This window comes from Anser cygnoides, chromosome 2, assembly GCF_040182565.1.
Source record: "Anser cygnoides isolate HZ-2024a breed goose chromosome 2, Taihu_goose_T2T_genome, whole genome shotgun sequence".
Lineage (NCBI taxonomy): Eukaryota > Metazoa > Chordata > Aves > Anseriformes > Anatidae > Anser > Anser cygnoides.
The window spans coordinates 42,704,380-42,731,027 of NC_089874.1; the positions used below are offsets into that span (position 1 = coordinate 42,704,380).

Here is a 26,648-nt window from a genome sequence, read left to right on the forward strand (position 1 = left end):
TCTGATATACAAGACAATTTCATCTCAACTTGGATGAGATACAGAAGCGTAGGCTCTGTGGAATATGAAGTGGGCTTGGTGGAGCAGAGGGAAATTCATGTTATGTTCAATGTGCCTAGTAAATAATGAGATATTAAATTATAATGTGTTCCAGGAGTTTTCAACTGTGTTTTCTCTTTAATCATTTCATTACTCAGAGTCCTTTGTTTCTGAGTTGTCTTTCATTAGAATTTTAGGACTCGAGCGTGGGGAGGGGGAGCCCTGTGAAGGTCCCTGTGGCACCTCCACTGGATTAATTCCTTCATATAAGAAGGAGGTTTGCCCACAATAGAATCGCCGTTTCTTGAGCTACAGATCTCTGCTATGGGCATGAGCTCCTGGGCAAGCATCTGAAGAAAGGCTTCATCTGCAGCAGCCACAACGTGTAGCTGGAGCTCGCTTGGAGCGTATCTCACATCCATGGCAGCATACTTCGAGTGAGCAGATGTGAACCCTTTTTTTTTTTTTTCAGCAGGATCTGCAGCAGAAATGATGTTGTGTGACTGCAGGGGTGGCAGCAAAGGAAGGGACTCTTGTAGCCTTATGTGAGCTAGCGCTATCCTCCTTAGCGTTCCTGTCCCTTGGCATCTCTGTGTGAGCGTTGTACCATCAGGCAGGATTGGTGCTTTCAAACAGATGGGCCTGAGCACAGTCTGAGCCAAGGGAAACATGCATGTGAATCACTTGTGGGTGTTAAGGGCAGGATTCCCATTTGATATTCTCAGCATCACAGCAGGTATAAGGATCCAAACATTTAAACAGTGTAAACCACTTGCGCCTCTTAAAAACGCATGATAAATAGTTGAATTTATGTTAGTGGGAAGGCAAAAAAAGCTTCTCCAGGTAGGTGCACCAGGCAGCAGAGGATTTAGGGCTGTGTGGTCTCTTTTGTTGCCAATGAGTCAAAGAAGCCCTGGCATGTGATTTTGGGGCCAGGAAGGCAAATAGGCTTCTATTGCAAGTGAAACTCAAGGACTGATTTTTCAGCTATTTCCCCTTGATTACCAGGTGCTAAAGTGTCTATTACAGGAAAGCAAGGAAAGTACTTTAATTATGTTTCCATAAACAAGATCCTGATTTCCTGGACTGAAGCCTCAGGGAGTGTTATAATGTGGCAATTGGTATGGGCCAGTGTACTGGCTGTTTTGTTTTAGCTTGCACTATTCAGAGGAGCCTAAAGGTGTTTGATCCCAGGTTACTCATGATTTTCTTCTGTTTCTTTGAAAATCTCCTCTTTAATGTTCACTGTGAAATAAACCCTGTTGACATTGGCTACATTTATGGTACCAGACTCCAAGAGCTCTCTTTTCTATGCTTCCCAGCCTGGGCACACAAATTAGCCATGCGTAATTTCCAGATGGGATAAGACTTGGCCATGCAAGCACACAGCTCTCCCAAACTTAGGAGTTTTAGGAAAGGAAATGTGCTTGGATAGGAGCAAAGACATACACCAACAGATGTCCTGCTGGACTAGGCAAGGAGGCATACAAGTTAACGTTACCCCACTGGTAAATCCAGACATTGGCACACTACTATATGTCTTAGTACTTTTTATACACAGAATTTATACAAATATGGTGTTTCCTGAATACCCTGCCACAGTATTTGTGAAGACACTTATTTAGGTGCATAGTTACCATTTTTGTTTGTTTTGTTTTGTTTTTATGCATTCAAGTGAACGGACTGGCGTACAAGTGTTGTTGTCAAGGCCACAAATAGAACAACTTAACCTATTGTAGAAAAAAAAGACAGAAAATCTTTGCAGTTTTGGATAACATCACATTTTCACTGTGGGTACAAGGTCGATGCCAATTAAACTTATATTATTACAGTAACAGAACATTAAGGTTGCAAAGGCTGCACTCCAGAATTTGAAATTCTGGAACATGTGTCAGCTGAATTGTTTGCTGCATACTGGTATTGTCTTTAACAACAATACATAGGCACACAGACACTCACGTTATCAGCTGATGGCAAATGTGCCCATGGATGGCACTCAGAAATATGTAACAGTGTTTATGGCTTTTGCAGGATCAATAAAGTTCATTGTTGTGCAGTCCAAATAGCTCCCTTTAGCACAGCTTTCTTTACAGCAGCATTGAACAACAAAGCCCTTGTCAGAGGGATTTTAGAAATGGTAATGTAGTTTCAAAAATATTCATATTTTATATATATATACATTTTACTAAATTGAAGCATTTAATAAATAATACAAAACCAGCACAGGAAATGTTAAATGCAGTTTAATTTGGCTGCCGGTATATTACAGGGTGTTCTCAAATAAAAATGCACTTTTATTTCAGAAGACCAGCATTGCTTTGCTTTGCTGGTAAGAAAATACGCAGCGCTGATCTGAAATGTGACTTGACATTTGAAAATATAACCTAGAACTAGTGAAAGGAGTTAAAGAAAACATGCTGTCCTGCCAACTTGTTAGCTTGGCACCTGACTTACAAATGCCCTACTTTCAAAACATTTGTTTTTCAGTGTAGACTCATGGATATATTTATTTCATGATTATCTCCATGTCTTCCTCCACATTCAGGTCCATTTTCACAGCAAATGCTAACTGTGTTCTTGCATACTATAAGCTGGATTGAATCTTTCATAATAAGCACCTTTAAAACATGATTATATGAAGTTATTTGGGAGTGGTATCAGTCTTATAGCAGTAAAGACTCCTCAGCTTGGTGGAAGTCCTTTAGAGCATGTAGGACAACCAATGTCCTACATACACCTCAAATCTGCAAGCTGGTGTTAGACAACATGTTGTGTGCGACCTGCGTTGATGGACTGTATTGTCCAGCTCCATGCGCTGCTTGTATGGCCCTTAGGATTTTGCAGACAACAGGGAGGACTTTCCCAAAGAAGTGATGCTCATGGATGGGCTACAGAAGTGTTTGTACCTTTTCCTTGACATATCAAGCAAGCTGTACCACACGTGTTACTGTCACCCTGGTCTGTAGCTTCAGGTGGATGGCAAGTCCTCTCTGAACATGTCACACTGTAATACTCCATCCTATTTCAATATGCCAAGGAGTCAGGTTTCTAAGTGTTTACATCTAAATATAAATGAATACTAGGTGAATAGTTTCATTTGATATTCAGTGCAGTAAGGAAGCAGTAGATTGATTAACCTATTATTTAGTCCATTATTCAGGGTTGTATCACGGTGAAATCACAATTATTTATGAAACTTTGATTAATTTTAAAGCTCTTCTTGGCTTTAGGCCATCAATTAAACTATATAAAAAGAAGCAATTAGTCACTTTACAATTTAAGAATTTTGTATTTAAGTTAATAAAAAGGTTTATTTCAATCTTGAAAAGATGATAGCCATATGCCACTGTATTTGTCTTTCTTAGGTCTGTTATTTCACCTACTGTTCATATTTAATTCCAGAAATTCACTGAAAGCTGTGAGTATTCAGCACCTTCCCAGAACAGACTGCTTTGGTTTCATTGCCTACATATGCATTCATGTTAGCTTTAGGTAGAAGTGTTTTGAAATGCTGGGCAGTGTTTTGCAGCAGGAATGTTAATCATTACGAGCATCACTACTGAGATTTCAGTCTTTGAGGGCTACCCCTTGAGGTAATGAAGAGGACTGTGTTTTGATGATTCTGTCATCTATAATGGCTGGAGTTTTAACTCCTGGTAGGGCCACTTAAGTCTAACAGGTTGAAGAGGCCAGAAGAAATGAACTTCATTGTTTTGACAGGCTATCAGTTGATTGATAGTTCTATAGCTCATATTCATTAAAAAAAAATAAAGTCAAGAATCAAAAATACACTAAGGTGGCCACACTAGCAAAGTACTGGACTTGGCGGTTTTGTGAGTCTTGTTGTGAGCCATTGGTAAAGCCAGGCCTCTTTGACAGTCCTTTCTGATATTAAGAAGGTAAGTGAATTTCTAGAGCATTAGAACAATAGCTACAATAGTGGAAGTTGATAGAGGTAATGAAAGAAATGGACAAATGCAAGCCCTAAATCCTTGGAGTGTGTAATCATCAATGCTGACAAAAAGCAATTTAAAAACGAAAAAATCTGTAATATATCCAAGGATACAAGATAGTTACTATTCAGTGAGCATAACCTTAATTCAGAAACGGAATCATCACTCATAGGCTAAGAGCCAATTATGACTATGGAGTTACCCATCAGCATGCTCCGACTGACAACACTTCTTGGCCAGCTCTTTGCAATAACGTCAATAACAAAAGTTGGGATGGTTAATATATATTGGAGAAAGCAATAACCAAGCATGATCCCTGTATTTTAGATCAGCATGCATAAAAAACGATAATTAGTGCCAGAGATCAGAGTGAGAGGGAACTGATCTGAGATAGCCAAGTGTGGCTATCTACAAGTCATAGGAGTCATCCAAATGGGATGGGGTCACTGGGGATTGGTTTAAAACCAGCTGTGCACTGAGAGGAAATTTAGGTCAGCTCTTCAAGACGTTAGATGGTGTAGATGAAATGGTATCAGAAGTTACCAGAGTTTTTGTTTTGATAAGACTAAAGAACAAATGCATTAAAAATAACCACTCCCTTTTGTGATGCTGCTGCAAAAATATGAGAATGACGCTTTGGGATGTTTTAATTTTTTTCTAGAGGTAGGAAAAGTGATCTGCTTCTCGTGGAACTGGTGTGGCTGGAGCTGAAAAATGGTTTTGGGAACTGGGCTTAAGAGTAAACAGACCAGACAGAGTCCAGAGGAGGGCAACAGGAAAAGAGGATTAGAAAACATGCTTAGAGAAACAAGGTGAAGGAACTGATTTGTCTAATTTAGCACAAAGAGGCCTGAGGGGAAACTTAATGTCCCAAAGCATACAAAACTGATAGGAAAGAGGCTACAACTGCTCGATCCCAACTTAATGCAGAGAATATGGCCAAAACAGCTTTGGAATTCTTTTCCAAATCTTCATTTTTACAATCCTGAAAATGCTTAAAGAAAAGACTAATCAAGACACAAGAAAACAGATTTCCGACAAAAAGAGTTCCCGTGTGTTGAGGCTTGTGTCCTGTACTAGTCAGCACTGACATGCCATTGTCTTTTTTTGAATGATCGTGTCATAGATGTTGCAACAGCTGTTATTGATTTTCAAAGAAGTGTGTCTGAAGTCTGCATAACTGAAGGACAGAAAAGAAACAAGCCAGAAAAGGCATTAACTCCTCAAAAATACCTCTGAAAAAAAGATGCAGCAAAAAGTTGTAAAACAAAGGACATTGCAATAAGAGGCAGTATGAGTAGAAGTGAGAACAAGGCTAATATCATGAAGACGTTCATTCTGTTGGTAAAGGGGATTGTAGTAAAACATTCCACCAGCTCAACTGCTGAACTTGATTAAGACTTTGACCACTCTGAAACTGCTGTTACGTCATCTGCGTTACAGGTAAAATAGGAAATTACGATAAATACTCATAAACTTGAGGAAACTTCAGGTGAAGCTCGAACCACTAGGGAAATGCTTGTGAGAATGAGACAGCAGATAAATTACTAAACTCTTCATCAAAGCAACGAACCAAGAAAATCTTGCAGAATAATGGGGAATGCAGCATTACGGTCAAAATGCCAAAGAACAGTGTTGTAAGCAATCACAGCAGTTAGCAAACTAAGCAACTGCAACTGTTATACTTCTTCCAGTGACAGGCAAACTCTTACGCGTTGCTGTATGCAACAAAATGAAAAGAAATGGTTGAGATGAAGCCTGGGTTTCAAGCTGGAAAATTACCTGTAAACTGATTTTTCACACAAGGGTTAATAATTTGAGGGAACATCAAACGATGTAAAAAAAACCCTTCATACTTTTTATGAAATCACATGACAGCCTCCTTTATGAATTACTTTGAAACATCTTGATGTGTCATGGTAAGCCAATAAAAATAATTTTATCAAGGTGCAGCGTGCACACTTAAATCAATGTAAACTCGAGTGAATGATTTGATAATAGATAAATGTCAAGCACAGTTGTATTATCTCACCTCTGATATTTGACTGGCCATTATGCTGAAAAGTGTAGATGGATACAACACAGGCATTGTATGACTCAAAAGCTGTACACTGGAATTAGTTAAATTTTGCTGATGACAGAATTTTGCTGATGACAGAAAGCTTTCAAATGGAAACAATTCCGCATTGTTCAAGGTTGTTCGGTGTCATAAACACGAGGTGCCTATCAACCAGTTATGAGTTACCGGTGGATATTGTACAAGAACCGCTCACCTCCCAGCTCAGATGTTAGTTTAGCAGGTGAAGCACGAGTGGTAATGCCCATCCTGTGCAGTAGATCATGGGCCAGTACAGATGTATAAACAGAAGTGCTGCCAAATAACCCAAATGTTGTTCCACTTAAAAGAGATTTGATTTTCAAGTGTCTACAACCGGAAGGCTAACCTCCAAATTTTCATCTCAGAAGCTATTTCTGATAGAGAAAGATTGTGCCTTTAGAAGACTAGGTACTGAGTGGAATTAATTTATAACAAATGCCAGAAGTCATCAGAGTTTTCAAATAATTATGCTGTATCATTGAAACTATTCAGAAAAGCAAATGGGAAATGTTTGCTGGGAGTTGCAAATCAGGGCAAGGCATCAGCCATGACAGCTGTGCCACGGGGCAGTTGGAGGAGCACAAGAGAAAGGCCGACAAAAAGAGTCTCTCTAATTGAACTTTATGCAGTGTGGGAAATAGTGCAATATTTAACAATTCTGGGAACATGTGGAAAGCTGTCCAAATCCAAAAAACCTGGCAAGGCCTCATTCTGGCCCCAAGCTACTTTGAATGGCAGAGGGAAGAATCATCCCGCAGTTTAAGGATTTCTTATGTTTTTATAGTCCTTGCAGCTATGAAAGGTTTGTGTATGGAATATAACTATTTCATCACTGAGTAATATATTACAGGGAGTAACTGGCTATTACCAGTTCATTTAAGAAAATACTTTCAAAAGGCACCGTGTGCCAAAATTGCAAGACTAAGTATATTCTATTGTAAAAAAAGGCATTAATGATTGCTTCCTGGAGATGAGCATTATAGGTTTCAATTTGTAGCTACAAAGCAATGAAATTTTCAGTACATTCAGAAAATTGTATGCTGTATATTAAGTGAATTGAAGACTTTGAAAATGGTACGGGTGTTCAATTTTTATATCCACACAACAGCGGAAGAACTAGGGATAAACACATTCTTTGACTGGACTTCTGAATGAAAATGCTGAAGCAAAATGACTAACTAATAACAAAACAAAACAAAAAACCAACACCCCCCCCCACTTGCTCAGATGTGTACCAGAATCACCCAAGCCCCAGTACTTGTAAAAATGAATTGAAAACTTCACTAGCTTTAAATCAGTGCAGGATGGGCAATCACAGGTTCCCTTATCACTTCCAAAAATGACCTGCTTAGAGTAAATTGAAACACTTTGATAGTTCAGATAGCTGTACAATTCACATGTTCGGAGTGGTGATCATCTTCAAATTTAAGCACTTAATTTGAGAGCTTCAATAATTTTAAATTGCTATGTGCCACAGAGTGGCAGGCAGAGACTGGAGAGCTGCAGTGTTTTAAAAACACGTTGGTGTTCTGCTTAATATTGTTATTTCAGGGAATTCAGAGAGGCTTTCTATAGTCAAGCGTAGAAAATGGAGCCAATTTCAAGATTAATGTAGAAAAGTAAGACTAAGATTTTTAAAAATGACAGCAGAGGAAGTCTTCTCTGGGGAATGTACAGCTCCCAGGTCTGTGCTTGGCCTTTTCTCCGAACTCTTTGGCCAACGTCCTTGTGTGGGATGCAGCAGAAGGTAGCAGTAGAGGTAATGGTGTTTCCATGGGCATCTGGAGACTCTTCTGTCCATTTGTTCTCCTGGAACAGCCTGCCTGGGTTAGGTTTGTTTCCAGGAGGCATTTCTGATTAGCTTAACACCTACTACTGCAGAAGCAGTTAGGAATGAAAGCTTTGCTGTTGCTTGAATGCTTCCCCGCTTGTGGGTTCAGATATTTTGACCTGGCTGTGGGTTTGGTCATTTGTTACTTTGGTTTTACTAAGCTTCAGCTTGATGGCAGGATAAATCTCTCCCGTGTGCTTTTAACTGGTCCCATTTTTTTTCTGGCAACATTTATTAGTGGAATGCTTTACGGAAGACAAGAGTTGGATGGTAAGCGGCTGCTGCGGGCTTGGTCTCCGTGGGTAGGAGGAGGTGCAGAGCATACCACAAGGACCCCTACGGCCCCACAGCTCCGTCTGGCTCCAGAGTTGGGCAGCAGGATTTTTGAGCGTAATGGGACAATCAGACTTGAGATGATTCCTCAAGCCTGCTTTGGAGGAAGCAGAGCCTTTGGACTAGGAAAGTATCACGTCCTGCAGCCCAGCTGACAGCAGGTACCTTTCTTCAGGTACCTGAGCAGGAGAAAGCAGACTGCAGCCTCCAGAAGGCGTGCAATTAAAATGCTGAGAATTGAATCTTACCTGAAGAGTCTAGGAGCAATTTGCTAGAGCTGATACCTTGTGACCTCTCATTTAGCAGTAAGAAACCAAAATTAGACCCTGAGAGGTAAATGTGAATAGTGTCTTTCACTTCCAGGAAGCTAGAATCTGGCTCACAGAAATTTTATTATTGAGGGTGCCACTTTAGATGCTAATCACTATTTGCAGGCTCATTACAGCTTCAGACTGACCTCTTCAAAGGAATGAAGGGGTATTTATTACGTGTTCATCTACCAGTGAAATTCAAACTCCTTTGAAAGTCCTGTCTCAAAGGTGCAAGGACACAGACCAAATGTTCAGTCACTGTTGCTGAAGCATCGTGCAGTATTTGTGTCTGCATGCACGATCCAAACCTACACTACAGACTTGTGTTGGCGTACCTAAGCTGGACCTAAGGGGTGTTACGAAATCTTGACATCTGACCAACATAACCCAGCTGGAAGGGAAGTGGCCGTGTCTCCGAGGGAGCTGGAATAAGCAGTGCTGGCCAAGCACAGAGTCGTTCATCAGCACAGTGTGCTGAAACACCCGCTGCTTCGAATGGGAATTTGGAATTCCTGCTGTTAAACCTATTAATGCAGCCGGTGTCTATGCAGCATGTTGGACACAACTTTCATGTTAGAAGGAAAGCTGGCCTGCTTCAACTGGAGATTGTGTTTCTACTAGCCAAATACCCTGACACAGGACTTGGCTTAACACACGGCTGATATTACACAACTGAACCTCTTCTGTACACCTGATGAAGGACTCATTGGGACTCCATTGGATCTCTGCCCTCGTCTGCTGTTTTTTTTTTTGCTTAAACTTAAGCACATTGTGTAGGTTGAATCACGACTTTTCTGCCTGCAACCTGGAAAGCCAGATTAGATTTAAACTAACCTCTACCTGCCCCCCACTCAGGTGCTTGAATGGATTTCTACTGTGTTTAAGTGCAGTAAAATAGGCTTGAGTAATTTCTTCCTTTTTTTTTTTTTTTTAAATGAATATGATCTCTCCTTTTTTTTTTCTTCTGTATTTTTCCATGAACATGCATTTTTTGTGATACAGTCAGAACTGTTTTTTCTCTGCATTTCAGATCTTAGAGCAATATTCCAGACAATTTGTAGAACTTGAATCTATGAGTATGAGCTTTTCATTTCCACCCACCTGACCTCCTCAAATCCAGTGAGAAGGTGTTTAGAACTACTTATTTTACTCAGGGGTCGCATCTGCTAACTGAAGGTTACTTTTAAGGTTGTGAAAAGTTTCATACTCTGCCTTCAAAAGTGTTCAGGTGTTGAAAGCAGGCTGCAGACATTTCATGAACGACCATGCTGATGCTTGCAGAGGGGTGAAGTGATGAGAAAATTGACCTTGGTTTTGCATGTGTGTGAGCCTGGTGGTCAGCTCGAGTTGGCAACTTGTCTTTGGCATGACGGGAAGGTGTTAGAAATCACCTAGCATTCACCAAGGCATTTTCTGCCCAAATTGAAGAGACCTGGAGATATACTCTGAAGCCTCGAGTTTTATGCTTGTCTATTTTAGGGGTAAAATTTGAAGTAATTCTGAATGGATGTAATGAGTTTTTGTCAAAATGTTGAGAGGTTTGGGTATTTAGAGAGGAACTTTGTTCCCCCCCCCCTTCCCCATTTCCCCATCTGAGCATCTGAGAGGACCATGAAGCTCGAAGATTTTGGAATAATGGTGCTACTTTCTTGATGACTTTTGCCTAGAAAATGGAGACAGACAAAAGTAAATTGTATCTCCTGGAGTGAATTTATCAGCCAGTGCTTGGGAGACAGACAGCTAGGCTGCTTTCTCGGTTTTATTTAAGGAAAAATCAGTAATCTCCATACAGTCCCTGAATTTCTGCTGGCTTCCTCTGATGTTTAAATATGAATTTGTATTTTATCCAATTACAAGCTTTCCTTTCTTGTGTTTCTTCTCTATTAATACATTTCCATGTGTTCATTTACCTGTTCAAATTCTTTTTATTGCCAAATGCTGTCTGTAGCAGAGTTCTCACTGCTCACATTATTTACTCTAGGAAGCTCTGAAATGGACTCCGTAGGCTGTGACTGAGAATAAACTGTCACTAAACGAAGTCATTTGTTTAAGAATATTATATTAACTTTTATAAGTGGTATCAGTTACTTCACAGTTCACTTTTTATGCCAGGTCCGTAATGCTGGATGGAAGCAGATTCATCTGACTACTCCTCTGACCCGCTCTCTTATTCACCTGAAATAAGTGAAAGACTTGCATGTGTTAGGAGAAAAGGCCAGTACTTCTACAAAAAAGAAAAAAAAAAAGAAAAAAAAAAGACTTCTAATGTGTTCCATAAAAACTATTGCATCTATCATTTTTTCCAAGTTCATTAGCCTCATTTTGTACAGAAAGTATCCTGCAGCGATCTTGCAGAGCAGCCTTTTAGTTTTAGGATCCTTGCTTGACTTTCTCAATGAATCACAACAGGTGCAGAGTTGTCATGACAGAATTGTACCTCTGTACACCCACGGCTCTCTCCTCCCACGACTAGAAGAAGTACTTGGGGTTTTCCCAGGGATGTGACTTTGTCATGGAAACTGTGCTCCCTACCAGTAAAACTGCAAACATTTGCAATTTCCTCATGGGAAAGAGGAGAATAAAATTAATTCCAAAGCTGAAAATGTTGAATGGCATTTCCAGACTTGCTAGTGGTTTATAGAACAGAGTCTGTCACGTCAGAAAATTCATAACCCAATCTCTCTTCATAGCACAAGCAGTCTTATAATTTAACAGCATAAGAAAATTCAAGAATGCCAATGTGGACACCCCTGTGTTTCACTGCAGGAAAGAATTACAGCAGAGATCTCAGGAATTCTATTGTGCAAGAACTAGCAATGGCATATAAAATGCTTGTATTCAACTAATAATGCCTTTCTTTTACACTGTGACTCAACTGAGTGAAGGAAAAATACCCAAACAAAAAATGTACTGTATTTTGATTATTACAAAATCATGGTTGTGTTTTCCATCAAAATAATTTTAGTAAGTGTACCACAAAATTGCAGAAAATACTGCTCCTATAAATACAGATAGCAGCACAAGAGGTGGCCGAGTCAGAGTGAAGAATAACAGGGTTTTACTGGCAAAAGGGCGATATTTTGAATACTCATAATTTATTTACACTATCTATCTTAAAATTTCAGCCCATCAATTATACATGAAACCGAGTACCATAGTATAGGAGGGGACTAAAAGGCAAGTATTCATTTCTAGCTCTAACATCTCAGTTTTTAAATGAGACCTGCTCCTTAACATGCTGGTAAGACAGATGGATAAGTGTTGGTAGATAAGAGATTTATAGCTTGGCATTATTTAACTTCTCTGTAATTTGCTTGTACTGGTGCCCTTGGGACACATTTTTTTTTTCAGAAAGTCTGATTTTTCTACATTTATTCTTGTAATGGTATATTGAGAGTTGTTAAGGAAATTAAAGTCCCATTTCAGGCCCCAGTTCACCAAAGCGTTTAAGTAATGTTTAACTTAAAGTACATCTTAAACTGAATCCTGTTTAACAAAGGCAAAAAAGAGGAGTCTTCAGAGGGACTTGCCCACATGGTTAAAGTTGAAAGTGTGTGGCTTTTTTTGTTAAAGTGAAGTTAGAAATGATGCCTGCATCCCAGAGTCAAGAGACGTCCTATGAAAAAGAATGGTTGCGGAGGATATTACTTGTTGTACAGAGCTGCGGGATGTGCTGAAAGAGGCAGGAAACTTAAGTCAAAGTTTGGAGCAGAATATAAAATGGACTGAACTGGATTTATCATGCTTAGGGGAAGTGTTTTGAGACAAAAAAAAAAAGTTTTGTGATGAAAAAGAGCCATATCTCAGCTCACAAACTTACTGGGCAGACAGGCATGTTCCCCTGAGACATGGTGACATTGGAGGCTTTGCTGAAAAGCTGAAAAAAAAAGCCTTGGCTAAGGATGAATGGAGAGACTCCATCAAGCTAGCAGCTAAATCCTTTTTATCTTTCTGTCACTGGCGATACTTCCCCTCCTTGTAACATCATCTCTGCTCCCTGTTCCGAAGCAGTTTTAGGGTGCTATATTGACAGTTAACATCTGTTTTAAAAATTCGTCTAGTACAGTCTAGCTAAAGGACTTGAAAAGTTTTGATAGTTCACCCTGAGGTTGATTATGTGGAGCATAATCTGTATTTCTGTGTCTTCTCAGCATATTCCATGCTACACTTTACAGTTTTCAAAGGAAAAAAATGCTAAAAACATTTATATCCACATCAGCTTCCCCAGTAATTAGAAGCTGTTCTTTGCACCAGTAAAACCAGACATAGTTAGTTTCCCTATAGAGATCATTTCCTTATGAAAATTCATGTTTAGCATCCATATTCTCCAGAAGAGCAACTGGTGGCATTGTGTTTTGCAACCTGATGTGATAGAAGATAAAAATCCATAAAATTACCTGTGAAGACACTCAGATGACCAACAGTGAGGGAAAGTGTCTTTCTAGCTAAATGAGCGCATTTTACTATTAGTTCAGGAAAGCTTTAAGGAAAATGGAAATAGACATGAAGTATAAAACACCAGTTAGGGTGACAAAAACATTTTTCAACTCACTATTTTGCATCATTAGGGAGCGCGAAATATATCTGCAATGCAAGTTTTTTTGTTTTTGTTTTTGTCTTGAGAAAGGAAGCAACTTTATCATGTTTAATGAAAGTTTCTGTGCAATAAAAGTTCAGTCTTGCAAACTGGGTCATTTTTCCATTTGACCTTACAGGGGAAACTCAGACTCGGTAGCTTTGTTAATTAATGTCTCTGTATTTCAGCATAGGGGTGAAAGTTTTAATATCCATATTGAAAGTATATAAATGGATCTGTAGTGAATCTGAGCAAACTCGCATTAATATGCAGCTAGGGACTAGAAGACACTCTTTTATTTATGTAGTAGCAAATTGTTATTAAGCAGAAGAAAGTTGCTACTGTCTTGATATGGCACTGCCCAGTTTATTTCACCACATCTTTATTTTAGCTTCAAGACACTTAGAACTTCTTTGGGTACCTTTTATTAAGTTTGTCTGAAGAGGGCAGCCTTTCCTAATGCACTTGGAAATTCCTTAATTTGGCAAGGTTACTGTGTGCTGAACAAATTGACAAAGGGCACGCTTACAGTCCTGAGTTTGCCTCTCATTATTGCTTATGTTTTCCTTGAAGTGTCTTTCCACTTATATTTATCAATTTATATTCCCACTTATATTTATCAACCAACTGAAAAGAATATTGTTATTTTAAATATTTGACCTATCTGCTAAAATACATTCCAATTTCACTTTTTCTTTATGCTAAATAAATAGAGAATTGCTTTAAGATTTCCAAAAGGAAATTTAAAGAGAAGGTGTTCTAAAAATATGGGTACTGTTTATTCATTCTGCAGTCTAGAAAAAAGTGTCTTAAATGCTAAGACTGTATGTGAATAGAGCAGGGAAATGTTCTTCCCTCTCTACTGACAGTTCTCCTTATCTTTCATGTTTTCAATCCTGAACTGCTCTCCAGGCTTCAAAAAGAAGCATTAGCCTGAAAGTAGGCAGAGTGATGTTACTTTTTCTTTTATTTTATGCTTTAATCATGAGGAAATATTTAAAAAATTCTTACAGCAAATTCATGCATTACAACGTTACCAGGAAAGATGAATTGCTACTCCACATTTTGCAATTAGTGTGATAGATTTAAGGGCTCTTAGAAGAATTTATTGCCATGGTATGCCTCGATCGCGGTGCGGGGAGGGGCATCTGAAGAAGCCGGGATGATATATTTCCTCGGTTATTGCTGCTCTAGCCACTCTGTCGCATCTCTCCTCCTGCAGTGACAGGCACATTTGAATGCCTGTCTCACCTTCCCTGTTGTGATTTAGATCCTGTGATGGGGGAGCGAGTACAAACTGAACACGGGGAGCAAGCACAAGGGCTCCAACAAGGAGGAGAACTGAAAGGCTCGTACTCATGGAAGGGGTAGGGTGGTGGAGACAAGAGGTGGAGGGTCTCACAGCCTTTAGATAAATGCTGTTTGCAGAAGAGTATTACCTGGCTTACTAAAATCTGTATACAAAAATCATGTTCCAACACATTGCTTGGGCAGTAACAGCGGTGGTGTGGATCACAGGAAAAACAGTCAACTAACCGTATTCTCTGTAGGAATGTTTGTAACAAAGTGAAAGTGCTTTTTGTACCCCGGAGCCTGGGCAGCTATGGCAGTTGATGGGTATAAACCATGTACTTCACAGTCATAGCGATTGTCACCCTTGCTAGTTATTTTATGCTAGCCCTGACTACAGTCAAACTGCAGTATTATGCCACCCTTTTTGTTTCTCAGCTTCTTAGGTCAGCTACTGATTATGCAGTAACTGTACTGAACTACTCAAATGATCCTTCTTTTACTTTGCTGTCTTTTTTTTTTTTTTTTAGGAAAGAGAAATTTCCCAACTGACATTAGGGCCAAAGTAGCAAACAGTTGAATTTCCTCCTTCCACAAACTTGCACCATCATTTAATGCTGTCCAGTGTTTAAGCTACCAAACTCCTTGCAGCCCAAGGTCATTGACTGACAGAAAGCTTGCTCAAGATCTTATAATTGCACAGCTATTTACCTATTTTTATATTCCTTGAATTTATCCTGGTATGCCTACTGATCTGAAAACGTTTTCTTCCCACCTCATCTTTTCTACAGCAGCGACTTCTCCGAAGTCAAGGCAGTTTGCTTCAGTTCCTTCCAATGTGAGACTTCCCCAGGAACTGGGCCACTCTGAAAAGTATGGGGCTAGTTCCTCATTCTGCCTTAGTGTTCTGTTGCTTTGAAACACAGCAGAAATTTCATTGTGTCCCTGCTTAGAAGGTACTCAACTTTCTACAAGTCACACAGACAGTTGCATGCTTTTAATGTGGTGTTAAAGATGTCAGATTCGCGTCCTAAAGCCTGAAGAACCACTAGTATATTCTTCCTAAATCCTCTAAGAAATTACACCTTAATTGTGTTTATATCACTGTTTTCACTTGAGACCACATCTAACTGAAATTGATTGCTTGTTTTTCTTTTTTTCTTTTTGTGAGTAATCTTGGGAGGGAACATCATGGTCTTTGCCAGACACCAGTACTCGCTGTCTCTCTCTGTTTCCTCTGCTTAATAAGTATGTGCCTGTAAAAGATATGGAAGGTGTTTTTTTGAGGTTGTAATGAGAAGAAATGTACAAATAATTCTTACATTTCCAATATACCCCTACTTTGGAATTGGAAATATGACTCTCCTTCCATTCCTTTAGAATATTTTCAAAATTAGCTTGCAAAATTTTTGACTACACTTATTGCTTCCTGGTCTTAATAATTTAGCAGGAATTGCCAGCATTATTCCTGAATGTCTAATTGCCTTTTGAATGCTTTAAAAATTTGATTCTTCTGAGAATGACTCATTCATCTAGAAAATGGCCTTCGCTGTTCACTTTTATCTTTCTCACCATTAAAGATATCATTAGAGTACCTCCTCCACCTTTCTATGATTGCATTGTTTGCAAATAAAGATTTTCATTTTTATCTTTTCCTGAACCTTCATGATTCATGTTCATGCCTCCCAGTACTGTAATACATGCAAAATATTCTTATTAGCACATCTTCTGTCTGCCATCTTGTACTTCAATTTCTGCAGTATTGTCTTTTGTATCATCTTGTCAAGGCTCTTGTCTCTTTTGACTTTCTTATAATCTTTAACATAAGATTAATTCTGAATTCTTTCATGACATTAATAAAGGAAGGAAAGACACACACCTTTATGAAAGCATCCACTGTTCTAAATTTCACGTTCTTCTAATGTTTTTGATACTCTCTGTAGTGTAACTGAAGGTCTCCTGCTCAGTGTCAGTCTTCTGTATGGTCACTTTTTTATCTTTTAACACCTCAGACCTGAAACCCTCAAAGATTCTGAGTCACTTTTAATATTTTGGCCTGCTTTTTTAATGCGACAAATATCTTTCTTAGAATTGCTGTCGGAAAAGAACAGCTCTCACTACAATAAAATTCTTTCAGGTTCCTGTTGATATTCCTTTGTCTCAAATCAACATGAAGTTGTTAAGCTAATTAACAACATTTTTGCAGATCTATGCAAATTTTTGAAGAAAGCCACATCTGTCAGTCTCACAAAACTAATCCCATTCCACTGCCTGCCATAACCAAGACTTTTTTATAGTTGGTTCCCTACATCTTGCTCATGCCTTAGTGTTTCATTTACTCAGGGAAAGTGGTGAGAGACTGAAGGACATCAAATATGTCATATGTTCCTTCAAGTTCCTCTGATAGTGCATCTTATATTTCATTATGCATTCTTTCAATATGAGTAAATATCCTGGTAATATCAATACTGTTGTGCTCCCTGACTGATTGAAGTTACTGACTGCAGATAATGTAACGTCATTCAATATAATATGACACTTACTTCAAACCCTGTAGTCTTTTTTTTTTCTGCAAAAAACAGCTACTAGCTTTAAAAAATCCCCCAATCCACCTTCTTCTCTCTCATATGGCTGTGATGTGCTCCCCTACCTTCTCTGCAGTACTTGGGATAATTCTTGACCTCAAAGCATCAAATGTTTCCATATTCTAGTTTTTCTCATTTTTTTTCTTCACTCAGATGAGATGATTTCTCCTCCTTATCTTTCTGTGTGTTTCCAAGTCTTGTGACTTACAATTTCTTAATTCTACATTTTATGGGATAAGGATGCCAACTTTATGTCAACTCCATCTGGAAGACTTGTAGGTTGTTCCTCGAACTCTTTGCAGCTTACCTTTAAACTCTCTGGCTTTGGGAGAAAGTGCTGACTGCACAGCTAATCACGGTGCGTGTAGCATCTCCAGAGAGACACTAAGTCCTTTCACCATATTAAAATTCCTAAGAAAGAAGTTGTTGCTTGTCACCAACTGTAACAGTTGTTTAGCTTGTTTGTGATTCGATTAAATGGCACTTTAGTTTGCCAACACAAATGACAATGAAGAAGGAGTTAATGGCTACAGCACTGTTGGCTAGAGCTTGGCCAGAGAGTTCTGCTAAGGTAGGCCTGATATGAGATGGGTAGCACAGTCTCTAATACCTTATTCGCTTTGTGATACCTAAAAGGCTTGAGGACATCATCCGCATTTAAAGATGTATTTTGAAATTTCCAATACATTCATGATTAGTTTTAACAATCATATAGGATATGGGAGGTCATTAAGTGAAGCTTTTTTTTGTTAAATGGAAAACTCCTGGTTGGTAAGTCTAAAGAGAGGTTGTATAGACATGACACTGTCTTCCCTGGCTTTGTCTGGAATTATTATTTTCCTTCCAGGGTGCAAAAATATCTATATTAAAGTGGTGACAAAGAGAAAAAAGAGTGGGAATCAAAATGCCATGAAAGCCGTACGTCATGGCTAGGAAAGTCAAATCGCTAAACCCTAAAGATTCGGCTTTTGGGGTAAGCAGTAGATAAATTGTATTAGTTTTGGCAATAGCACCTCAGCAATTATGATTCGCTATGCTGATAAACAAGAGTAGGGAGTGGATATAAAATGCAAGTGAGTACTTTGAGTGAGTACTTGAGTTCCTATAAAAACGTCCACTGAATGCATTTGCTTCATCAAAGCCCAAACCCACAGGTTCACAGAGATGTACTCCTATGGTTGACAGCTCAGTCAATATCTCTCCTGCTCTGTCTCTTCCTGTCATAACATTGATTTCTGTAAGTTAGAGGAAGTAATCTCTGATGACATTGTGCAACAAACTTAAGAAAAGGTTTTTTTTTCTTTTTTTTTTTTCCTCCACCGTCCTCTTTTTCGTATACAACTTACAAATGTATTTCATTTACAATTTACAAACTTTACGTCTGCCAAGTCTGTTACATTTTACATCCTGACCACTATACCCAGACAAACTGCTATTTTTAATGTCTTTTCTTGCTCTTACGCTTTTATGGGACAACATACTTGATGACTGTCCTGCATCATCTCATCACTGCAAAGCAATGATGTCACTTTGACATATGCTCTTCACTCCGCAGCCAAGCTAGCTGACAAGTGCACTGTGCCCCTTTGCATGGAAGAGAAGGCAATATTGTCATGCCATGTACTGTCATTTCACCACCGTCAACAACACTATGTTTCATTCTGTGTCCCAACCCACTGACCAGCAGCGCTTGCCAGGGAGTTGAAAAACTTCTGCATAGAGTAAAAACTGCTGCAAATGAGGTGATGTTCCTGTTATTAATTTGATTAGCAACTGTTTCCTGTCTTCATGTTTCTGACAAATAATAAATAAATACATTTGTCTCTGGAATTTTTTACCACTCGTCTCACTCCAAAGTAGGTTTTTTTTAGTGTGTTCTGGAGGGTTTTTTATTTTGAGGAGAGAGAACTTGAAAATTAATTTTACTTTTATGGTATTGAAGAAACCATGGATCTTTAACGTATTAGCAATTTGTTTTCTCTTATGTCCACAGTGGTGTTAGCAATGAATTTCCAACACAATATTGGTATTGTTGAAAAATAGGATGAGGTTTCGAAGGGAGCAAGGGATCATGTATATTTATGGTACAGGAGTAAAAATAGCTTCATGGGTGAGTGGTGCATCTGTAATGAACTGGCTTCAGTGGGGTCTGTCTCCCCGTGGAGCCAGGTGTGGTAGCACGTTTGAAGCACAGAGAGATGCTTTCAACTGAGCTGACTCCTCTGATCTGCTGAGATGGCATTTGTTAGGAAATGCCTATGAAGGATTTAGTACTCTTACGTGTGCGTGGTCCTACCCCACACAGAGAATCACCAAGGGTTAGGAGCATCTGGAGCCAGGCCAGGGGCAGCGATAGATTGATATCTAGGCATGAAGTCTATGTTATTTCAAGACATATAGCTGTTTCCAATTTCAAACTGTAATTCCTCTAAGCACTATTTTTGATTAGATAAAATCGGTTGAGTTGTCACCTTTGCTATTTAACTTGAAATAGCAATTAATAACTTGTCATTTTCTATACTGCATTATTGTGGGAAAAGCTCAATAAATAAAAATAAACAAAAATCAGTACTTCAAAACCAGCCACTTCCTTCCCGGTCTGCTATGGTTAATGGCAAAAGGACTTCACTTAGTATTTGTTTCTGGAGAGTAATAAGGGACAATGTCATCATTTATAGTATGAGAGGATAAAATGTTATATTTTAATTCTATTCCTCTTCGTAAACTCCTTCTGTGATATAGGCAAGCAAACCCAAAAGGCTGTACCTGTCAATAAGCAGCCATTGAATATTGATCCTTTTTAATGTAGTTTTACTGGTTCTACTTTGCAAAAGTCACAGCTATACAAACCTCCACAAGAAAAGCTAGTCTAAAGAAAGCTTCAAAGACAGAACTTCAGTGCCTTAATGTGTTACAGTTGTCAGATACCATTATTACTTCATTTAGCAAATGGATTTTTGAGTTTTAGGAAAAATCAAGGAAATTCTGTATTGCATGGTGCAAGATATATCCTGTAGTTTGATGTTAGCCTTTGCATAAATAGCTGCATCCTAAACTCTGAACATCTCCAATAAAACCAATGAGCAAGATATCTGCTGAATGCCAGCAAGATTTTAGGCCAGGGATGTGAAGAGCCCAGGAACTGCTGCTATGTTGTGGAACTAAAGCTAGAACTGAACTGTAACTTTATTCTCAAAGTAATACAAGCATAAATTTGAAAAAATGTTCTTGAGATGATTAAATATTTAGTATTATCTTCCATTTGCTTACATCTTATATTTCCTCCATTTACAAATAAAAATAATTTCTTCCCTTTTTACTCAGCCAAAAAATTCTGGCTAAGCCCTGGAAGTCAAGGCTTCTCAGCTTTAGCAGCGAGCTGTGTTTGAAAGATTAACATAAGTTCATAGGAGTTCACAACACAGTTCAAAGGTACCCCGATTACATAACAAATTTGCTGCCATAATAACCCTGTAAACCCTAGAAAAGGACAAATTGCCTGGGTCCCTCGGTAGGAAGGAGAACAACGAGTGTGGGCAGATTTAATTTCACTTAACATTACCCATCGAAAGTTAGATGTCTCAATTAAATGAGCTGCTCAACCTCTCTCTCCAGTGAGTGAATGGAAAGAGACAGGTACTTCCAGATGGTAATTCATTCCATCTTAAGATACGCTTCCAAGATAAATGGGATGAATTGCCATACCCATCAGAAGGTTTTGCAAATTCATTTGGCTGTAGAACAGGTAATAAGCTTTGACTTTGCTACCAGAGTGTTTACTTTATTTTGCTGTTAGAAATATTGTTGGAGTAAAGTTACACGTCATGTTCTTTGTGCTCTGCTTTTCTTTCCCAGTTTTGAAATCTGGCCTTGCCATGAAGCTCTCCTTGAACAGATGAGAATGTATTTATGGACTGCATATAATCTTGGCTTGTACTGTACACCGTCATTAATAGTCTCAACCCAAAAGAGGAACAGTAACATATCATTTCAGGAGCACTCCCATTGAACTATACTCAGATGTGCCAGTATTTTACTCAAAGTTTTTTTTCTAGCCCCTTAATACAGTGCATACTCTGTTCAGTAGCATGAATCTCCAGAGAAAACTGTTTTCCTGTGAATTGCGTGTAAAAACAGCAGCTTTGCACATACACTACATCATTTGCTCTTCTTTTATCTGTAGCACTTCATTCCTATGAAAAGCACTTTGTTTTGCGCTCTCTGGGATTTGGAGGTAGCCTGGTGTTTCATCAGCATTCCTCACGTTCAGGCTCGGATCCAGCTATGTGCCTGGAGCACGTGTTGTACCTGAAAGAAAGCATTTTCCCCGTCAGATTGTTTCCTTTCAGGCAGACTATTGCCTGGGCAGCAGTATGCAGCGCACTGAGCATCATTTTTTTTTCTTCTTGTCTCTTTTGCTGTAACTCCCAGCTCAGATACCAAAGACCATATGTCCAAGTAGCAGTTTTATTGCTTTCAGAAGCATGGTCTGCAGAAAAGAAAAAACAAACAAACAAACAAACAACAAAAAAACTGACTCATACTTTGAATTTTTTAATGGATGTTCACCGGTCTTTTAAAAAGACTGGCAGTCACCTGCAGCTCTGTGAGTTTATGCCCTCTTCACAGGTGGGGGGAAGGAGGAGGGGAGGTGAGGACATTAGGAACAGCTTGGACAAGCAGGTGATTAGAACCAGCAGTCCTAATTAGTTTTTAATAGTTCGAGAGGGGAGGGGGGCTTGTACCTACATATGGTTGAGAATGCTTGGGGGTTGGGGGTTTGCAGGAGCGAGCTGAGAAGGTAGAATGGCTGGGTGGAAGGTTTACTAAGCATGGGGGCTTGCTGGAAGTCTGGGGGAAGTGGAGAGCTGCTTGGTTTAGATCTTTTGAATGATGTTGTTAAGGAGCTGTACAGAACTAGAGTGTGGGTTTATGAGTAGAAAGTCTTTAAATATTCTACGTATGTCTTCCTTATTCCTTGAAAGGGAGAGTGGTGAGAGAGGTGACTTCTGAAGAAAGGGAAGAGCCTTAAGGTGCTAAGTGCAGCCCAGGTTCTCCCTGGTAAAATATCTCACAAAAAAAAGCTGTGCCTTGAGGTCTCCTTTGTGTTGTGAGCTGCATGCAGAAATTGCTCATCTAGTAGAGCTTGTGCTGTAGCTGCTGATTGTCGCTGCTGGGCATAAGTGGCCAAACTCCTACAGGTAAGCGACTGACTAATTTCTACTGATTCTAGGAAAATACAAGTGTGCGTGTGTGTGCTTGAGGTTAGTTCATGTGTAGGCATTTTTAATTTTTCTAAGTCACCTGTTTCAAGTGCTATAGCCCCAGAGGCAACCAGGGGATGTTGTCTGGTGTTAAAGCTTTCCCTGTAACCCTATAAAGCTTGGCAAGACTCTCAGAGTGAAGTATTTTCCAAATCTTTCAGAATCTACTCCAAATTATCTGATGTGGAAACTCCTGTGTGTGAATGCTGTAAGCCTTTTTGTTGTGACTTTGTATTACGATTGCCACGTAACAAGCAAGTGGTCCTGTGCATTGATCTGTGAATGGGGGGCAGGGGGAGCCTGGGCAGATAGGGGGAATAAAAGCTGAGATTAGACTTCTTATACTAGTATTTTTATGAGTGTTCTTCAGTGACTGTCTCTTAATCAAATCAGAAGATGGAGATTAATGTCTAAGAACTTCTGAGGCTCTTATTCCCTCTTCTTTGTAAGGGTAGACAGAAGAATGATCCTATACCCCTGTCTTTAAGGTATTCATCTGCTGCCTAGTCTGGAAAGTGTTCTTCTGTTTCCTAGTAATATTGTGATACTGTTTCTCCATGGGATATCTTTCTTGGGGATGCCCTTGAAACTGAAAAACTTCAGCTATCTTGTTACTCAACTTGTCATTCATAGGTTCACCAGGCTTTCTTCTGTAGCAAAAGAAGATAGCTTTATAGGAGCTAATGAAAGCTGAAATCAATGTTGTGTGCATTTTGTCTCTTCTGAAGTTTTTATCAAAAGAGTTATTCTGTCGTACAGCATAACTGTTCATTAAAAATGCTTATCCTTCTAAGGGTGTCTAGTAGAAGTTAGATATGTTATACAGTAATGGTAATAATTAAATTTGTAAAATAACTGTTTTTTGATAGACTAATAGAAAAGCATGATTACAGCAGCGGCTCTTTCTCATTAGTAGGAATGACATGCCAGCTCTAGAATATGTCATGATCTATAAGCCCTAGTAGTTATAAATGGCATAGAATTGTACTATATCCTGGGTGTTAAAAGCTGTAAGCTATTTTTTTCATACTTACAAAGAGTATACTACGTTGTACTATAAATATTACATGGGCTGTCTTTTTTTTAATATAGCTCATCCATATGGTTCAAATATGAATCTGGCCCCCATTTTAGCATCCTCTTGCTGGTATTCTGATAGATCTCATATTGCTTTGATTCTTTTGTACTGTAAAAAGCGGTTTGATTATAAGGTGTGTGAGTGACATACAAAATATGGACATGAAAGGCCATGGTATGGACTCTTTTTGATTTGAAAAAAAAAAACAACACAAATGCAGAGAGGCAGAGGAAAGAAGTACAGGGATTAATCATAAAGACAGACTTTTTCTCTTCCAGGAGAAGGCTGATAAATAGCTGATATATTTGAATGCTATATATTAAAATTTGACTTTGGAGCGAGGGTGGAGGGATCCTGAAAGAAAAACCTTGCTTTATTTTCTGTGAGTTCAAAAGAGCTTCTGTAAAAGTAGCATGAAGTCTGGAATTAAACCACCATTGATTTAGGGGAAAAAAATAAAAATACAACTTTGTAGAACAAGCAGACAAACTCCTTTAATGATGAGTTTCTGAGATGGACATAAATTTAGAGCATATTTGCTTAAAGCTGAGTAAATTACCTGTCCTAAAGCTAATGCTTTGCAGCCCCATCTTATGTTAGGGCTCAGTATTTAAGTTTGCAATGTAGGTGATATGCAGAAGTTGAGGAGAAAGCTGAGGTTCTAAGGTCAAAGGCTAAAGAGTTCATTAGTAGCAGATTCAGCAGACTTTTTTCACCTCTGGCTGTAATGCTACCATATTATATTTATGGGTTCTTGAGACTTTTTGTTTGTTTTTACTATGGGAGTTTATGTGGTTGAAATGGGAGGTGACTGCATGTTGGAGATGGTGAATATTTGAGATGTCAATCTTCTATTTTGCAGAGAACTACAGCCAACAAGACTTCAGGTGCTCCTTCCTACAGCAGATGGTCCAGTTCACAGCCCCATCAGGTAATTTGCCCTTGTCAATAAGGATATGAAGCTCAGGATGACACAAGCTTCCTTCTAAAATGAATCTGTGAGGGGACTGGGGAGAGGTGTCTACCTACATTAACCCATGTAGGTCCTGTTCATTTCTGAGATTGTTGCAGGAAGTCCTGTGGCAGACTGTTAGATGCAGTCCATGCTTATGGAAGAGGCATTGTACAGCTATGACTCCTCTAATGCAGTTGTGTGGAAAATGGTTTTTGTGAATCATGATGCTTGGACTGGGGCGGAGGGGTGGAACGGAGACATAACAGGGCTGAAATATTTGGTGTGTCTTAAAAGAATGTCTAGCCTGCTAATATTAAATGCATTTGCATGGCTCAATGTCTAGACAAAAAGGGATGAAGAACAATGACTTGGGAATCTAATTATGGACTAGGACCTGTCTCATATCTCCAGGGATCTCCTCCAGAAAAGATTTGATAATGGAGGCTGGTCTGAGAGGGGAGGTTGGCACAAGAGGCTGAATGTGAAGATCAGATGACCAAATTTTTGAAGTGTCTTTTGTGGAATATGGTTTGTGTGAAGCATGCTAATTGGATGGGGAACATGGAAGAATTTTGTGTGCAATAAGAGATTGTCTTGTCTGCTCATATTAAATGCATTTGGTTGGCTCCAGACCTAAACAAAAAGGGAAACAGAACAATGACCTGGGAATCAGATGATGTACTAGGAGCTTCTTCATATCTCCAGGGAATTCCTCCAGAAAACATTGTGTTATGGTTAGTGGCCAGGAAACAGCTATGGTGTGTCAACAATGCAAAAGGACATGTGATAGTCTGAAGTGACAATTAGGAGGCTAATTTAAGTGTGTCTTTCTCGGAATCTGCTTCTGTGAAGTGTGTTATATGGATGGGAAGACTTCTGTGTGTGTTAAAAGTATGGCTTGCCTGGTAATATTAAATGCATTTGAGTGGCTGAAGACTTTGACAAAAAGGTAACCAGAAAAAAAAAAATGGAAACCAGATAATAGATTAGGACCTGTCTCTCATCTCCAGGGAATTCCTTCCGTTAAGGTTTGATAATGGTTGGGTTTCAGGTTGGAGGCTGGAAGGCAGACATGGTAGGTCACCAGAGCAAAAGGAAACATGCATGTGTCTGAAAATGAAGATTGGCTGTGACAATGGTTAGGTGCTGAGAGGGGAGGCTGGCCCAGCTGCAGGTAATGTTTGTCAACCCTCTGAATGCGTTGTCAGTGATGTAACCATCCCTGATACCACTGTACCATGGAAACCATTATAGATGGATCCTCCAATCTTTTGACTGTCATTTAAGCTGGAAATTAGTTTAACAAAGTCTTTGGCAGTGCACGAAATTGTGTTTTTCAGTGTGCCCTCCCTCCCCCTAATATTTTTCCACTACTTAAAACAACTAAGTTATAAAGTAGTTACAATAGATAAAATATTCGGGGAGACTTGTTATAAACTCAAACCAAAGAGGGGGAAAAAAAAAACTGTTTAGTAATGGTCAGGAAGCAATATTATTGTAAATTATTTCTCTTAAAAAATTGAATGTTATTCAATGTTTCTCTTTTATCAAAACCAACCCTTTTTGACTATAGACAAGCACATGACTTCTTTTAAATGAAAGACAGTGTATTTCAGCTAAAACAAATCCCTCTTTCAAAACTTGCTTGTTCAGTACTGATCATATAAACATTGCTTTCCCCCAGTCTTTATGTTTGCTCCTTCCCAATGTCTTTCTACTGCTGCTTTAAAATATTCAGCCTACTGGATTTCTGTTCTTATGCACATGTATATGCTAAGAGGGGAAACTTCCAATAATTTGAGTCTTGGTCTTGAAAACTAAAGTGAGAGAAACAATGAATTTCACTTGTGTTCAAATTGGGATGGGAAAGAAAGCAGCTAAATGCTTAATGTAGTGAGTTACCTATTTCACCATCCTTACAATCTCTTCTTAATATTTGTTTTCTCTGGGTTCTATAAGAGTCTTATCCTGCTCTATATACATGTTCTGTCTGCTTGCTGAGACTTCTATGTACTTTATTTCTCTCCCCTTTTTAAGCATTGAATTTTTACATTTGGTTGGGGGAGGTTGTTAATTCCTTTCACTGCTCGTTTCTTACTCCATACTAGGGGATCACAAAGTGAGCAGGGAAAAATACGTGGAGTTCCATTAGTATGCACAAGGCAGAAATGGCAATGACTGTTCCCCTCTTTCTGCATGTTTGCAGTTGCTCTTTAAGGTTAATGGGAGACACATTCCTAAGTCAGGAGGAGATCATCCTAACAAATCATAAGAAATGCACTTTATGCTCTACACACTTGATTTCCTTTTTGAGGAGGGAGGGGAAAGATAAGTA

At 39.0% G+C, this 26,648-nt stretch overlaps 1 protein-coding gene across 16 annotated transcripts in view; it reads left to right on the top strand.

Moving 5' to 3' along the window:
* Window positions 1-26,648, top strand: part of RBMS3 (RNA binding motif single stranded interacting protein 3) — a 702,788-nt gene that overhangs the window by 80,414 nt on the left and 595,726 nt on the right. For 9 of the 16 annotated variants that reach the window (XM_066991135.1, XM_066991136.1, XM_066991145.1 and 6 more), the window contains one exon: window positions 24,221-24,289. The exons of 1 other annotated variant lie outside the window; for it this stretch is intronic. In XM_066991135.1, coding sequence (XP_066847236.1) covers window positions 24,221-24,289 — 69 coding nt within the window. Of the gene's footprint in view, window positions 1-21,401; window positions 21,818-22,001; window positions 22,218-24,220; window positions 24,290-26,648 lie in introns of those variants that run through there. 6 more of the 16 variants (XM_066991141.1, XM_066991143.1, XM_066991142.1 and 3 more) reach the window with 2 other exon arrangements.